This window comes from Meleagris gallopavo, chromosome 10, assembly GCF_000146605.3.
Source record: "Meleagris gallopavo isolate NT-WF06-2002-E0010 breed Aviagen turkey brand Nicholas breeding stock chromosome 10, Turkey_5.1, whole genome shotgun sequence".
NCBI classification, from domain to species: domain Eukaryota; kingdom Metazoa; phylum Chordata; class Aves; order Galliformes; family Phasianidae; genus Meleagris; species Meleagris gallopavo.
Window position 1 is genome coordinate 25520752 of NC_015020.2, and position 12055 is coordinate 25532806.

The 12055-nt window shown below is 42.8% G+C and overlaps 1 protein-coding gene across 3 annotated transcripts; it reads right to left on the reverse strand.

Annotated features, from left to right (window-relative positions):
- Positions 1 to 2576: 2576 nt before the first annotated feature.
- Positions 2577 to 12049, reverse strand: ATPAF1 (ATP synthase mitochondrial F1 complex assembly factor 1). Of its 3 annotated transcripts, none has more exons than XM_019618793.2 (9): positions 11952 to 12049; positions 11766 to 11874; positions 10690 to 10734; positions 9901 to 9963; positions 9199 to 9249; positions 7780 to 7827; positions 5849 to 5944; positions 5099 to 5143; positions 2577 to 4155 (listed from the first exon to the last, which is right to left on the reverse strand). In XM_019618793.2, exons 2-9 carry the CDS (start codon positions 11844 to 11846, stop codon positions 3961 to 3963), a joined length of 624 nt encoding a protein of 207 aa, XP_019474338.1. In that variant the 5' UTR covers positions 11847 to 11874; positions 11952 to 12049; the 3' UTR covers positions 2577 to 3960. The 3 variants fall into 3 exon arrangements, with proteins under 3 accessions (XP_019474338.1, XP_031410784.1, XP_010714452.1); XM_031554924.1 differs by lacking the exon at positions 5099 to 5143 and adding an exon at positions 5196 to 5303; XM_010716150.3 differs by lacking the exons at positions 5099 to 5143; positions 11766 to 11874; positions 11952 to 12049 and adding exons at positions 5196 to 5303; positions 10128 to 10179 and having other exon boundaries at positions 10690 to 10723.
- Positions 12050 to 12055: the final 6 nt, after the last annotated feature.

Here is a 12055-nt window from a genome sequence, read left to right on the forward strand (position 1 = left end):
GAGAGAGAGAGAGAGAGAGAGAGAGAGAGAGAGAGAGAGAGAAAGAGAAAGGAAAAATGAAAACAAAATCAGCAACAACAAAAAACCCATTTCAGTCCACAGAGAAAACTGACGTTGGTCAGAGTATGAAGCATATCATTGGCATGGGACTGCAGCACCCCTTCCCAGCAGTGTGGGTTCTCAACCACAGATCTGACTTGGAGTCACGAGGATCAGAGCCAAGTCACCTGCAGACATCCCCGGTCACCAGCAAGATGTGGCTAATGGCAGCTCAAGACTGGCTGACAGCTGGGGACACAGCGAGGATGTGTAGGGTTTACCTGTGGTTGTGATTCAATCTAGCTAGGGGCATGGAACTGGCATCCATTGCAGCATGAGTTTGTGCAGAAAAGGTGACATCTGGAGGTGAAACAAGAGGTTATGACCTTAAGTTGCACCAGAGAAGGTTAAGGTTGTGTATTAGGAACAATTTCTTCTCCGAGATACATTGGCACAGGCTGCCCAGGAAGGTGGTGGGGTCACCATGGGAATGCAGCACTGAAGGACATGGTCAGTGGGCACGATGGGGTGGGGTTGGACTGAGTGATCTTAAAGGTCTCTTCCATCCTCAGTGATTCTATGACTCCTCCCCAAGGACATGGTGGGCACCAAAGTCCATGCTTGTCCCCAAGTGATTCAGAGAACCATAACACAAAACATCCCAGGAGCTTGTGACTGAGAGTCTGGGACACGTCTGCAGAGCAGAGAGCTGCAGGGATAAAGCTCCCAGGGCTTTGCGATGGACAGCACAGATCCCACAGGGAACCCACAACCATGATTTACATCCAAGTGAAACAGAGACAGAGCCAAAACACTGGTAGGCAGGCAGCAGCCAAAGGAGAGGGGCCAGGGACACAGCCCATCTTTCTGAAGGGGCATTTGTCTGCTGCAGAGGAAGGAAGAGGGCGGCCTGGCCCCGCTCACACAGGCAGGTGCACTGCTGAATTTATCAGGGGGAAGGAAGCAGGGAAGGAAGTGGGCCTGGAGCGCTTGGTGGCTCCAAGAGGCCCCACGGGCAGTCATGGGAAGAGGCCGGCACTGCAGCAGGGCCTCATGCCAGGACACAGCTGCACAGGAGCAGAGCGATGTGCCTCCAAAAGACATCACAAGCATGGCACCAGGCCGTTCACGTCTCCCTGGAGCCTTCCCTTCTTGAGGCTGCACAGCCCATGCCCTCGAGGGCAGGTGTTCCATCCCGCTGATCGTTTTTGTGGCCCTCCTCTGGACACTTTCCAAGCAATCCATGTCTCTCCCACACTGAGGAAAACTACTGCTGGGTTTACTCTGGCCTTGCACCCTTGGCAAGGCAGCTCACCTAGGATGCAAGGCTAGGGGAACCTCCAGTGTAACTCAGTACAGCCCATCACATTCTCTGTGCTAGCCCGTACAGGAGAAGCCTGGGCATCTTAGCATTTTTCAGTACCAAATTCACTGATTTAACAAAGCTGAGAAGACAGGCTTTGTAACTTGTGTGCTGGTAGCTCAGAATGAGGAAACATCTTCCCTCTAGTGGTTGAAACCGACTGTGCAGAACACAGCCACACTAACAGATTCATTTTCACCAGCTCTTAGGCTTAACGCAGATCATAAATGCATTTTTCAATAGCAGAGTTCATGACTTCCTGGAGAAAACACAGGGATGATGCTTCCAGGGGCTGCATCAAGCTGTCCTCAGCAGAAAACCTGGAAATATCACCCAGGAGGTTGTGCAGCATTCAGCCTTCAGCTATCTTCATACCACTGCACGCACACTCCCACCTGGCTCTTGGCTTGTCTGCTGGTTGGGAACAGACAACACAACACTAGATCATCAGCTGCATGCCAAGTAGTTTAACCCTGACACAAGGAAGGAATGTGTTGTGGTGTACACATCAAATCTCAAGAAAATACCGAAAGAAAAAAGCCCTTGCTCTCTTCATTGGAATCAGTTGATTGATTCCACCTCTTCTAGGGCCAGAAAAGGCACTCGCCTCATCCTCCTAGCAAAATAACTGCAAGTGGTATGATCAGCTTTGCCTTTTCAAGTAGGGTCTTATTTAATAATACTCCCAGTACACGCAATGCTTCCCCTTCTATATTTTGCCATGATTGTCTTAAATCCTCAGAGAAGTACTGAGCTGCTGACTAGTAACTTGGAAAAAAAAAACTCAAAGGTAGTGACTGCTTCCAGCCTCATTCTAGAGACTTTGATCTTTTGAGCTCACAGGCAGCTTGGGTATAGATCTGAAATCCTAGAATTTCACTCCTGTTGCCAATTACTCATCCAGGGATGTTAGATTATACCTATATTAAAAATGAATCCAGCATCTTTGACTTCTTCAAAGCAGGAAGTGAATAATGAATCAAAATTGCCCTTATTTCAGCTAAGAGAAAATGATAAATGGAGCATGAATGCTGTAAAACAGAAGTAGAAATGCTCTTCAATGCTGTTCAGGTTATAACAACCCTATCCACACTTCCCATGCTATGCAGATACTCACAGATCCAACTTGAGCAGAAACAAAAAGAGTGCTGCCTACTCGCAGCACAGCCCTGGGTGAAGTTTTACCTCTTCTAGAAGCATCTTTTATTTCCCTGAATGGACAACAGTTCACATCAACACGTACAGATCACTGCCAGAACAGACCTCAATGATGAAATCTCACTATCTATCTTCAGAACTCAGCTGAGCATTGCTCACATCCAAAGAATGGGCTGAGAACACATGGCGTGACAGGTCTCTGTAGCTACACTAGCAAACACATTGTGTAACTCATCTAACTCATCAAACCCGTATTGGGTCACAGTTGAGGACAGCCCCAAAAGTTGCTGCTCTTCTGACAGACAGACAAGTGGCTTATCCTTCATGCCTCTGCTTCTTTGGCAAAGGAGGATGCACTGGCTGCCTCTGCTGGAGACGAAAGCAAGAAAAGCTCAAAACACAAATGCTTTGGGATCTTTCTGTTGAAAGAAGGTTTAAAAAAAGCTACCCTGCTGCAGCCCACGAAGGCAGGTTCCTACAAACACTGCTGTGTTAAAGCAGGTGCACATATTCACACCAGTTGTCATTTAGCAACGGGGTGGTGGCTCTCTTATTATGCCATTTCATCATAGATAGCAGCTTTCCTGATATGGGGACAGGAGCTATTTTTTTTTTTTTTGTCTCTTTAAATACCATTTGTAGAGTTGGCTGTGTGGGTACCAGCCTGAGAAAAATCACTCCAAAAGGCATGTGGTAATTCCTCTTCACTACTCAAAAATATGCAGAAATAAGAACTTGTTTTCCTGTTCCTCAAGCAACACGTCTCTAAGAAACCCAACAAGATGAAATGAATATATCAATTAAGAAGCAAAACACTCCCAGAACAAATCCAAGCACTTTGTTCTTCAGTCCCTGAAAAACCGGCACAGGCCTTGGTACACATCTGCACAAGGCACCTCACACACAAAGTAACAATGAGGAGTCTGTTTTAGACCATCAGACCTATTCTTTTTTCTTGATAGACAATTCTGCATAAATTCTTCACAAATTAAAAGCACTAGACCATGCAATTATAATGGCAGACAGCATTTTAAATGCATTTACAGAGAAGAAACATCTTTTGCTCTCTCTCTTGATGTCTACGCACTTCATTATATAGCTGCCCTTTTGACATTTCAGATTTCAAAATAAAATACAGCATGCAGCATAAATCAGAGATGAGAGAATTGCTCATTCTGACAAAGTTATGCCAAAATGCAGTGCTTCAGCCCAGCAATTAGTTACCACTGCCCAAATGACCCAAGTCCTCATCTTGCATCAGTGCCAGACTCGATGACCACAGTCCCAGCATGTTTCCAGATCCCTTTTGTAGCTCAAATTCACAAAACAAGAGATGGGAAGCATCCCAGATGAGAACTCCCCCCCTCCTGCTGCTGACTCCTTCACTCGCAGGTCAGGCTCTACGACGTGTCAGAAACCTGATTAGGTCTCAGTGCCTTTCCAAGGCCGCTGTGCTCAAGCTTTGCTATAACTGACATGTATTTAAATTCACTGGATCTGTGGTTGAAGGTCTCCACTAATTCATAGGTCTCAGAACAATCCGTTGCATAGAAGAGCTGCACCTGATTCGCCAAGCACTGTGCTTCGGGGACCACCTGCAAGTTAAAATGAAGAATTTGTCACTGCTGAGTTTTGCCATTTCCCATTGAAAAAGATTCTTTAGGGGCTGAAAGACTGCAGTCCTACTCACTGTCTTCACAAATCATCTCACTCCTGTTCCTGACCTACTCTGGCCCTTGGCACTGTGCCTACAAACAAGCCTCCTGCAGAACCTATACCTCAGAGGTCAAACATGCACCACATCTTTCATGGTCCTTACCCACTATAACGCAGCAGAGATCCAAAGCCTCACCTTTCTCTTCTTACAGCTGATTTACTTTGCAAAATTTGATTGCCCACTATGACACAACAGGGCAAATGTATTATCACGTAGTTTCAGAAATGATGTAAGTGGGTCAAATTAGAGATAGGGTGCTTTGGTTTTTGTTCTACCACTCTAATCTCTAGAGCCGTAAGTCCTAGAACCATACTATTACAGATATGCAAATAACAGTACACCCACACATAAGGGAAAGAGCAGAGGCACCAAGGAACTCAATGTAAAGCTCTGGAGATCTCTTGCTTTGACTAGTTCTACTAGTCAGAGTGTTCAGAACACTGATTTAACTTGGGGCAGGTGGCAACCACTTCCATTTGCTTCCATTAACAAGATTAGAAGTATTTCTGAATTTTCCAAACATTTAACAAAAATAAACTATAATAACCAGAGTAAGAAAAAATAATGTATGAACTGCAAACACAAGACAGCCAAAGATTGCTAATTTCCTTCTAAGCTCCCCTAGATCACTAAATAGATTAGGTTAAAGAAATCTAGTACTATTTGAGAAAGGATCTTTTTAAGACTCTAATTTGTTTTCAGTACATGGAAACAGAGTTTGAATTGGAATGGACCATTAAAGGCCATCTGGTCTAACTCCCCTGTAAAGAACAGGGACACCTACAGCTTCATCAGATGCTCAGAGCCATGTCCAGCCTCACCTTGAATGTGGCCAGGGATGGAGTATCCATCACATCTCTGGGCAACTATAGGAGAACAAGCATAAAATGAGGGAAGTCAATGAGCATTTTTTCTCACCAAGAACTTGGAGTCCATTTCTGCAGTCATTAGTACTATTCCTTTCTCCTCCTGCAACTCAGGATAATGGTACAAGACCAACTGGCTAGGAGCAGCTTCACCTTGGGTCTGAAGGGAGGAAAGAAACCTTTATTGGTATCCCATAAAGAACTTCAGCTTTACTGCACATTTTTGGGCTTGATTATAAAACTTTTGAGTATTAGCTGCTATGGAGACTGTCATTTTTCAGGGCTTAAGGGTCAGTTCTAATTATTTCTGGTACTTACAGAAAACAAGCAATTTGAAGAGTTTGAGGTTTTTTTTTTAACCAAAGACCATATTTAAAATAATCTGCAATTTCTAGGAAGGCATTGCATTTCACAGCATCTACAGGTATTCTAAACAGTTTGCGCAGACAACTCTAAAATGCTTGGCTCTTCTTTCTGTTCTGAGACTGCTCAATTTCTACCTGATTCTCTCTTAGAAGAAAGAGACACTTAGTACCATAAATTTACTGAATATACCCATAATTATGAGCAGTTTTTCACTGATAACTGTTTTCAAGTTAAGCTAGACAACGTGTTCGTCAAATTATTCAGTATAAATTATATATATATATATATATATATATATATTCCCAAGCCATCTTTAGACTTGTTATGGTAACTACTCACCTGAATGTTTATTAGAGAAGTAAAGTGAAGTTCTGTTCCTGACCACTGCCCCACAAAGAACTCATAGCCTTCTTTTCTTGGCAAAGCATACAGAAACTGCAGAGAAGGGATAAAAAATAAGACTCCTTTTCACAGAACAAAATAAATCCCAATGTCATACTGGCCTCCAACATAAACTCTTAAGAGAGAGCCACAGCAGAAAATCACCAACATTCAGACATATCGTTATCAGTATTATATGAGACAAAGGAAAGGACTGTAGAGAGCATTCACAGTGACCTGCCAGCTTGCTTCTAAAAAATTAACAGTACTAGAAATGGTCACAAACAAGATGAGGAACATTCAGAGTTGCCAATCCTGTACAGTTACCTTATTACCTGTTTCAGAACAAGAGGCAAGCATTTTCTCTTTGAGACTTACAATCTGTTTGGCTCCATGGGGCAGGGACTTGCTCATTTTCCCACACCAAGAGGAAGGACAGTGTAGGAGCAGGAAACAAGCAGGATACTTGACTAAATACCAACGGACCGTACAGAAACGCACTCAAAACTGTAACTAACTTCCTAAGCTCCACGTAGCTCAGGTATCCAGACATATTTGATCTTGGCAAACAGAACACACAGGACCAAGCCATCAATCTGATAAAGTTTCTCAATCAGACCTACGATGTTGCAAAGCCTAGCTAAACTTTGATTCTATGAAGCAGCAAAGGATTTAATTTCTAGCTTAGCAAGTGCAATCTGCACAAAGTCCATGCTTCACTGCACAAATTACTGTAAAAAAAACAGTACTTTCAGCAGAAAACAATACTAATCCAGCAGCACATGGTACATAATTGAAGAAACATTATCTTGTTAGCTGTTCCTATCCTCTGCAGTTCAACTTCTTCAAAGCAACAGGAATTCTCTAATTGAGGCTTACAAGATACCTACCAGCCCCCATGAGAAGCAGTGAACTCTAATCTCAAGAATCCTCGGCATTTTATGCATTGTTGTGCTGTCATACACATATAACACAACCCACTGAATATTTACTCTATGTATGTAACAAGGGATTCAACTACACCCAACTCCCCACTTCCTTCCTTCCCTTGTCACAACCCTTGAATTACAATGCTCTGTAAAGGAACTTACACAGAACACCATTATTTATTGTAGCTCTCCCTTAAAGATATTTCTACTTTTATTTACTGCCAGCAAGCAAACGTAAGATGAAACAGGAACAATTCACATCAACTGTGAGACAAGAGAACTCATGTTCTCTATGTAGATGCAGTCTAATGCCACGATGACATGTAGCTACAGCTAACAGTTCTACCAGATTAAATCACGGGCACTTTAAATATTAAGGAAAGATACAAAAGAACATCAGTGAAGCTGGCCTACACAAAACTGCATGGAAGAGGTCTAACCACAAGACACCAGTTAGTGGATACCAGATGCATGCTGCTATTTTTACAGTAAGAGTGGTGAGGCACTGGCATAGGTTGCCCTGAGAGGTGGTGGATGCCCTTATCCCTGGAAGCAGTCAAGGTCCAGCTGGAGTGGGCTCTGAGCACTTGATGGAGCTGTGGGTGTCCCTATTCATTGTAGGAGAGTTGGACTAAAAGGCCTTTAAAGGTTCCTTCCAACTTACACAATTCCATGATTCTATGAAATCATTCCTTGGGAGATTCTGTGCTTACATTTCTGAACTCTACACCTCTTTTTCAATCTAGACACCTGTCACTTGGATCAACTCTTCAGTATACCTGAATAGCCACTGCTTTTATCTGAACACTGTGACAAATACCTGCACGCCTGCGCTTTACTTATTGAGCCAATACGATGCATAGGAACAAAGGAGGGTCAAAAGTTCATGAATTAGGCTTTAGACAGGAGAAATGCATTACAACTACACATCACCACACCGTGGATCTCTGCCAGACGTACCGATGGACACTTCTGGGCTCTCTTCCATATTAAATCAAACTTCTCTGCCTTTAGGGAAAGAGAAAAATTATTTTTTCGTAACAAAGCTGTGGACACAGTTGCTACTCAGTATCATTTCATTAAACTTTACAGAGCACAACTCCCCAGCTTCCACCCACAGAAAGTCTACTGTGGAAACAGTTAATAACAAATGCACAGAAAATTACACGAGTGCTTCATTACCTAAATGTCATTGATACCCTACTTGAACAATACTGTCTCCAAGAGGCAGCAGGAAACTTCTTGGATTCACAGCTCTACCCCTGGAGGCAGGAGGCCACGCTTTAGGCTTACGCTGTATCCTTTTTAGCAAGCGTGGCATCAACAGTTGAGCAAGATGATGCATTCTGGGCCCCAAATGATGGATTGTACATTACTGTTCTCAAGTACTAAAATGCAGGATATTTATTTAAATATTCATTGCTTCAGTTTGTATTAAAACCACAAGCATATCTGGTTTGATGAAACCCAGCTGTCTCATTCACACGTCTTCTGTGCTCCCCCAAATCTTTTGCCAGCTCTCTTCCTACCAGCATCTTGTGTTAATACCTACTCTGAGGTGTTCAGGAAAGAAAACACATGCTACCCATCAACACAAAATTCCTCCATCTGCGCTCTTGAGCACTTCAGAATTACGTGACGCCTTTCTTCCAGCCAACAAAAAAAACTTCTGGCAGAAGACATAGCTTTTTTCCCCTCAATAACACCACAAACTAATTCCCATTGTGCCTACAATATGCTTTGCATTATAGCTTTAAAAAGCTCCCAGAGCTTCTCTAAAGCAGCACAACAAGGAACAGTGACCCCACTCATGAAGGCCTACACCACCTTAAGTCTATCCCCAAAATGAAACCAACAAACAAACACAACAAGCTTTCAGCTTAATGCAGAATAAGAGCAATTAACAGCTGGTAAAGTTATCAGGAATAAGAAATATGATCTTATCACAGGAAGCACCACGCATTCTCAATGAACAACAGCGCTGCCAGTAACTTTAACAGCATGGAACTGTCGTAATGAAGTACAAGTTTATTAGACCAGCACTTTAACACTGCCTTGTTAAAAGTACAAGTCTGTGCTGCAGGGAAGAAAGCAAAGAGAAGAGAAATCTTGAGAAAAAAATTATGTGAAAATACAAATGCTACAAAAAAGGATACTATAGCCTTGCAAAGAATGTACAGAAATACTGTAAATAAAGAAGCGTGGAAATTCAATCCAGGTGTGCAGAAAGAAGTACGAGCTTTGACAACAGCTGACAGGAGGGGAAAATAATAAATGTTTTCAGAAACAAAGGCCTTTCACTGAATAATGAAAGCAATAACTCCCTGGCAAGAAAGTTTTTCTTGAAGCCTCATTTTCTTTCGCTGAGGGACTACTTACAGGAATTACAGCATAAACCGTATCTTTTGCAGAAAAGTACTGATTCCAAATCTGTAAGAAACAAAAGAAATCACCTACAATTACAAAGCAAGCATCTAGCAGGTATGTTAAATGCTTTAAAAAGAACTGCATTTGTCAACTAAGCTTTATCAGCACTCCCAGGGGTCATTTTTCAGCCAAGTCTGACCGACAACATCATAAGTGTGGAACAGAAATATAACCAGATAAAAGGGAACAGTGCAAATTAAAAAGACAGTAAGGAGAATAACTTGATTCACACTGTTCTTGAAACAAATGCACCCTCTTCCTTCTAACCCTAACCATCTTTAGTTTGAGTACAAAACTCCTGCATGACAAAAAACACAAGCGAAGTTAGAAGATGGCTAAAGCTTTGCTTATATTCCTGCAAAACAGGCACAGCAGAATCCATACGAGCTACTGCCAGGATTCCCCTCTCACAGGGGCTTGCTGATCCCAACTAAACAGCTCCACATTAAATAGCTGTGAGTTGCAGCAGTGATACTTTCTGAGCGATCAAACACATGGTAAGTCACATCATACATATATATATATATATGTATACACATATACACACACATATGTGCTTAATATCATTATTGTGTGGGGCAAACTCCATGCCATTTAAATCCATTACCTGCTTTATGGATGTGGAGCAAACTCCATGCCATTTAAATCCATTACCTGCTTTATTTCCTCTGCTGATTTCTCTTTCACCATCTCAACATTAAGAATTGAATCAAGCGTCTGCAAGACAAAGCATATGGCATCTGGCACAGTGACAGTTCTCTGATTCAAGTGAGATTTCAGAATGAATGGATGCAATTACAGAGAACAAAATCAAGCAAGTTCAACTTAATTCAATTTGCAATCTTAGTTCTCTGAATTACCATAGAAACTACTAAGCTTACCAGTGACATGCTGAAAATTGGATTCATACACTGAAGCACAACACAAGAGATTCTGTCAGGACAGAGAATATGTTTCACTCCAGTTCTGCAGATCTCCAAAGCACTGGAAAAATGAGCTGCAGCTTTTCCCTTTCACCCATCTCACACGTGCTCTGCTGGCAGCTTTACAAGGAAAGTTTGCCAAAATACAAGAAAGTTAAAGAGAATAAAAACTATTCTCCTGTCCCTCTTCTGGCTGAACTTTGGAAATATATTTAAAGTCGGTAGAGGTAGCTTAACCTTCTGATTTATTACTGGGATTCCTTGGCTAGCAGGAACATGCAGGACGTCAGAAAGGACAGGATAATAAAAACAGACTGCCAGGAGTTTGAAGACTTGAACACAGTCCCAATAGTAAATGACTCCCAATAGTAAATGAACATCTGCTAATGAAGTGCAGCATAAGGAAGATTAGTTGCACCTCAAATCTCTTGGCTGAAGACTGGTGGTAACAATATGCCAAATTAACGTCTACCCTTCACTTGCTAGGGCATCCTCCAGCACTTGGGTTCATTTTCCTTACCTTATATCGTGTGAATCCTGATGTCCTTGTGCTCAGGTCTTCTGCCTAGAAGAAAACATTATTAATTTTCTTACAGCTGTAGTACCACTTATTTGCCCTGCCTGCCATGCATATCATGTCTGCTGACATCTTCTGAGTAGGAGCTCAACTTCAAGATGCTTACAGATTGCTGCAGTGCATTTTATTGCAATAAACTACTGATTTGGAGAAGCAACAAGAAGAACAAAAACGTGAATTGTGAATTAGGTGATTAGGAAAGATTTGTTAAGGCAAAGTATTACTCATTTTAGGTCCAATATTACTGAACTGTTGTTGTTTTCATTCGCATTGTTAAGGTAGGAAAAAACATCTAAGATCATCCAGTTCAACCCCAAGCTATGCCACCATGCCCACAGAACGTCTCCCTCAGTGCCACATCTGGAACACCTTCAGGGACAGTGACTCCACCACCTCCCTGGGCATCCTGTGCCAGCGCATCACTGCTCTTTCCGAGAAGAAATTGTTCCTAATATCCAACCTGAACCTCACCGGTGCAACTCTCTCAAGCCTCCTCTTTTCCAGACTGAATAATCCCATTCCCTCAGCTGCTCCCCATAACATTAGTACTCCAGACCCTTGACAGCTCCATTACCCTTCTGTGCAAGTTGATGTCTGATCCAGCCAAACTAATCTGAAACTAACTGAACACCTAAAAAAGCCCTTATGCTCAGAAACTACAGGCTAAAAAAACAGCAGAATAATGCCGGAATGATATTCTTAGCCATTAGAGAGCAAGATCTGGGGCTCCTTTCCAGCAGGAATGCTGCATTTGTAGCTTTGCGTTGATCCTACATCAATAACAAAGGTATAGAATCACAGAATCATTAAGGTTGGAAAAAAACCCTGAGATCACCTGGTCCAACTGCCCACCTAGCACCAAACCACGCTCCTTAGCGCTACATCTATGCGTTCTTGAACACCTCTACGGACCCTCATGTGGCTCCATCTCACCGGCTGTACTGGATGACCTTACGGTCTTTTCCAGCCTTAACGATGCACTCACTGATTCTACCAATTACACGGAAAACCGGCCTCGCCTTTTCTTCCATGCGTCTGACAAACTCTGATTGCTTCGAACACCCCACGGGCTGCTTTTTCACTTCATTTCTTTTTTCCATCCGGGATTCAAACACAGCCGGATTGGACCTGAATCAGATAAGAGACCATTAACAGCGCCAAGCGATTAACCCCGTTCTGCCAGCCCCATTCCCTCCCTCCCCAACCTGCGCAGCTCCTGGATCTTATGACGGTACTTCCCGTAAAAGGGATTCTCCTCCAGCACCTCCTCCCCCGATCCCGTCACCTTCCGGCATTGCGGGGCCGTCGC